The 4,947-nt window shown below is 60.0% G+C and overlaps 1 protein-coding gene across 1 annotated transcript; it reads left to right on the forward strand.

Annotated features, from left to right (window-relative positions):
- The first annotated feature begins 2,696 nt into the window (after positions 1–2,696).
- IL13 (interleukin 13) lies at positions 2,697–4,597 on the forward strand. Its single transcript, XM_006100174.1, is given in 5 exon segments — positions 2,697–2,828; positions 3,814–3,867; positions 4,091–4,195; positions 4,489–4,548; positions 4,550–4,597. Coding segments are annotated over 5 exon segments (399 nt in total).
- The last annotated feature ends 350 nt before the right edge of the window (positions 4,598–4,947 follow it).

Genomic DNA, 4,947 nt, shown 5'->3' on the forward strand with positions numbered 1-4,947 from the left:
TACTTGCATGCTAACTAGTTTGCCACAGTTTCATGGATGCCGACAGAAGACACAGAGCTCTGGGATCAGAGACAAAGAACAGTTTATTTTCACAGCAGCATTAACTTTGTGTTTGTAAGCTACTTTCTAAAGGCCAAATTCTGTGAAGGCCATGTGTTAACATAAAATTTTGTAGTTACATCAATATTGAGTAAATTTGTTCATATGTTAAATTTTAATTTCCCAGTTTCACTGGAATGTGAATTCACATTTTCAAATGCTGAGGTAGTTTAAGAACCTAACGTGAGGTTTGAATAGTATTGAGCACTGTCTTGCTGCAGTTATTGTATCCAAATTCTAGGAAAAATAAATTGATGCTGGAAGTTGAAGAGAAAAAAAAAGGTAGTAGGGAGCCCAAGCTTCATGGGCGGGGAGCGTGCAAAAGGCAGCCCATTAATGATTCTCTCTGATCATCTCTCTCTCCCCCTTCCTCTCTGAAATACACACACACGCTCTAGGGAAACAAAGAGGGCAGCCAGTGTCTGACTCACAGGTGTGCAGAAATGCAAGAGAACAATGGAGAACTGATTCTCAAAACTGCTGTCATTCATCATCAACCTCCTTGAATTATTTTTTAGAATTTGCATGCACATATAACTTCCATAAAATTCCAAATCTAAGATATTTTAAATGATTCAGACAACTCATCTAACCCCCACTCCTACCGACTAGGCATATTTTCTTTCCAACGGAGACCCACAGTTGGAGACCATTGGAAAAGGAAGTTTTCTGAAACCTTGCCCCGGGAGGGCTGGTGGGCGTGGGCGGGGCTGAGCGCTGGGCTGCACCTGACCGGACCCAGCGGCTGCCAAGTGCCGGAGCAGCCCTTCTGTACTCTGTGTTGAATGGAGCCCCGCAGAAAGTCAAGAAATAGCAACGCAGTCGGCCGGCCAGCGGGGCTCAGCTCCCGGGCCCTGGGTGGCGGGACGGGAGGAGGGGCGGGCCGTACCAGCCGCTTATCAGCCCCATCTCCCATTACATAAGGCCGCGCCCCTATCTCCCCGGCATCGCCGCCAGCGCAGGGCCAGCGCATCTTCTCCCACACACAGCAGCCTGCCCACCGCTCCCCGCCTGGGTTCGGCTGGTCCTGGGGAGTAGGCAGGGGCTGACTCATCCTGACAGGGCTCCCTGGGACTTGCACAGCCCAGGGTGGTTCCCCAAACCTTTCCCCATCCAAGACCCCAGCCAAAGATGCCCTTGGCCCTATTCTACCCATGAAGAAACGGAGGCCCACAGAGGGGTCACACAGCCAGGGGTCAGCACTCCAGGCGCTGGGAGCGGGGAGAGGGGTGGGTGGGGAGGGGGTATGCGAGCTGCAGGGGCTGCCTTCCGTCAGGGCCTGCAGTTGGGTGGGAGCTTAGGGTTTGGACAGAAGAGATGGTGGGACAGGGTTGCCTGTGGGAGGGGCGGAGGTAAGGTTGGGAGGCTGCAGAGCGGGAGAGAAGCTCCTGCATCCCTAACGGCCCTTTTGAGGAGATTGGGCCCCACGGGGGGAGGGGGTGACCGAGGGAGCCTGAGCAAGAAGGCAGAGAGGGGGCTGGAGGGGGAAGCACTGGCTTAGGGGAGGGAGGAAGTGGGTGAGGGAGAGGGTTTGACATCAGCACACAATAGGCAAATGCTGCCGTCTCTGTTGTGGGGGTTTCTGGAGGAGTTCTAGAGAAATGAGGGAAGGCAGGAAACAGCTACGTGCAGTGCAGGGGTCCCTGCAGGGGATGGGCTGTGCCAGGGACCCAGGAGCGGGCTTCACTGTGCAGAAGGAACGAGGTCCGCAGAGGGCACGGCTTGGTTTCCACAGAGGCTGGTGGGCAGAGGTGGGCAGTCCCCTCCCTGACCTGGGACTGACCGGAGCAGCGAGGTCGCCCAGCAGGACGGCCCACACGGAAGGCCGGGCAGGGCTCCCAGTGTCCAGGTGGCCTGTGCTCCCGTCAAAGCCACGTGGAAAAGGGAAGGTCCGGAGGGTCTGCCTGGATCTGCTGGTGGAGACCCGGAATCTGGACTTTTAAAACCCCTCACACAGCGGGGCTGCTGGGAACCAGGAGGCTGAGAGGAGTGGACCTCGCTCCGCCCCTGTCCTGTCTGTACTTTGTATCCGAAGCAGCGTCCCTTTGGTAACGCAACAGACCGTTCATTGGAGAAATACACCCCCAGTTCCCCATATCTGGTGGACTGGGGTCCTAGCACTGTCCGCCCAGCACACGCGGTGGCCCAAAGGGGTCTGAGGGCAGGAGCGGGGCAGGCCCTCGGGTGGCCACCAGGCAGGACCGGCATGGCTGACACTGGCCCCCCAGACCCTCTCACCTGCCCCCAAGGCCCTCTCCCCTGCCCCCCCTCACCTGCCCCCGGGCCCTCTCCCCTGCTCCTGGAGGAAACCCACCAGATCTTGGAAACTGCCCAGACCCCTGTCATTAGTAAGTCCACAAGAAATCAAACACTTTCCTTTATGCGATGCTGGATTTTCCACAAAGTAAAATCAAGATAAGTAAACTGTGGTTTCTAGATAGTGGCTGACAGCGGGGGGACCAGGATGTGAGGCGTCACCTTGGGCCTATAAAAGCTGCCACCAGACACCAAGGCCACAAGCGCTCAGCTCGGGCCAGCCTGCGCGTCTGCTCTGCTCCTGCTCCTGCTCCTGCTCCTGCTGGTCTGCTCGGGGCTCCATGGCGCTCTGGCTGACTCTGGTCATCGTTCTCACCTGCTTTGGCGGCCTCGCCTCCCCGGGCCCTGTGCCCCTCTTCACGGTCGTCAAAGAGCTCATTGAGGAGCTGGACAACATCACCCAGAAGGTGAGTGCTGGTGCTGGTGCTGGTGCTGGACTCTCGGAACTGGTCATGGTCTGGGCCATGAAGGCTGGGCCTGGCGCTAAGATGCCCGAGGGTCAGGAAGAAGCCCCATGGGCCAGGGGCCGGGTCCGAGGGAGAGAGAGGGGCCGGGCTGGGGTGCGCAGAATGGGTGGACCCATGAAGAGATTCGGCAGAGCCCCAGGGACCGCCTGTTCCCTGGCCTGGCCCTGCCTGCCTAGCAAGCGCCTACCCAGCTGTTCCTGATCAGAGAAAAGCAGAGAAGGGCCAGCGCCCGCTCAGAGCCACTTGGCATTTGCCAACGGGATTTGAATGCAGTCGTGGGGCTGTTCCGAGCCTCCTCGTTGAGCCCATTCTTATGGAAGGTTCGCTGGCAGGGGCAGGTCCTCTCCTGGCGGTGGCAGCTCACGCTTTCTGAGCGCTGATCATGTGCCAGGCCTGGGGCTGGGGCTCACGTCTCAGTTCCTCCCTGTCAGCCACCCTGAGAGGCAGGTCTGATGACCCGCTTTACTGACTGGGCCTCAGTGCACTTAGTTCACAACAAACAGATTCAACACAGAGTGCCATGCTCTGAACTGCGGCGTCCACAAGGCAGAGTAGATCCCCACCGCCTCCATCCGCTTGGCCCGGCCGCCTCACCTGCTGGCGGGGCCTTCCCTGCCGGCCCCCTAGTGGCCGGCCCGGCGTCTTCTGCCCTCAGTCCTGGCTGTGGCGAGCGCCACACAAGGCAAAAGACCGCTTCATTGGAAAGATAAGCGGTGGCAAGCGTCCCTTAGTGGTTGTGTCATTCAGTTTTTCTCCCTCAAAGGCCCCTGGAGAATGGGTCTCCCCGATGTGCAGAGAAGAAAATGGGGTGCAGGAACATTGATGGGGCCAGGTCTGCCTCAGTGCAACACCGGGGGTGCTCGTGGGACTGATCCCCATGAGACCTGCCTGGGCCCCGCCAGCACCCGCTCACTGTCCTTTGCTCCCCCAGGCCCCGCTCTGCAACGGCAGCATGGTGTGGAGTGTCAACCTGACAGCGGGCTCGGTAAGGACCCCTTGGGCCCCAGGACCCCAAGGCCTCGGGCTGGTCTTCTCGGAGCCCCGCTCACAGGGCTTGGGGGGCTCTAGGCAAGCTTAAAGAGCTGCTCCCTCCCTCCCTCCCCCCAACCCCACCTCCACCAGACCTCTCAGTACCCCCTGGCCACGCACTGAAGGTGTGAGGCTGGGGTTGCCCACAGGCCTGACACCGCCCCCCCTTCCCCCCGCAGTGCTGTGCAGCCCTCGAGTCGCTGATGAACATCTCCAACTGCCCTGCCATCCAGAGGACCCAGAGGATGCTGAACGCACTGTGCCTTCGCAAGCCCTCAGCCTGGGTGAGGCCCCTGCCCCGCACCCCACCCTGCACCCCTCCTGCAGCCCTGGGCTCGCCCTGGGGGCCCCAGGGGGCCCGGCCAAGCATCTGAAGCACCCACCCACCTGGGGGCAGGTCCACTGTGGCAGCAGGGACGTGGCCCCTGGGATGTCTAGGACCTGGGGAGGGCCCACGTCTGTAAAATGAGTCAGGACAGCGGTATCCACCCGTGGGTCTTCTCCGAGGACCCAGCACGCCCAGCCCCGGGAAACCCCCGGCGTTGCCACTAACGCACGGGCCTCTCCCCCACTGCAGCCGGTCTCCAGCCCGCCCGTCCGCGACACCAAGGTGGAAGTGACCCGGCTCGCCAAGGACCTTGCTGCAGCAGCTCAGGAAGGGTGTTCGCCAAGGGATGTTCCCATGAGAGCAACGGCGGGAACCGCTGGCCTCGCTGTTGGCAGAGCTGACCCACCCATTGAAGTTGCAGATTCGTTTTCCTTTCATGTGTCAGACATTTCTTGGGGGAGGTGGGGCGAAGGGGGCGGGAGGGGGTGACATTTCCTTAGCTTAGACCTCAGCCTGTGCTGCCTGCCTTCAGCCCAGCCCGACCCAGTGGCCCCTGGCCCTGGTGCCCGGGGCTTGAGGCCCCACATGGTGGGCCTCCTCCCTCCGGGGCTCCAAGCTCAGTGGAGGGAGGTAAAAATATGGCCCCACATGACCTCCCCTTCCTTGGGGCAAACTAGCATTAATTGGGCACCACCCTTGCCAAGCGTG

This window comes from Myotis lucifugus, unplaced genomic scaffold (genome assembly GCF_000147115.1).
Source record: "Myotis lucifugus unplaced genomic scaffold, Myoluc2.0 scaffold_300, whole genome shotgun sequence".
Taxonomy (NCBI): Eukaryota; Metazoa; Chordata; class Mammalia; order Chiroptera; family Vespertilionidae; genus Myotis; species Myotis lucifugus.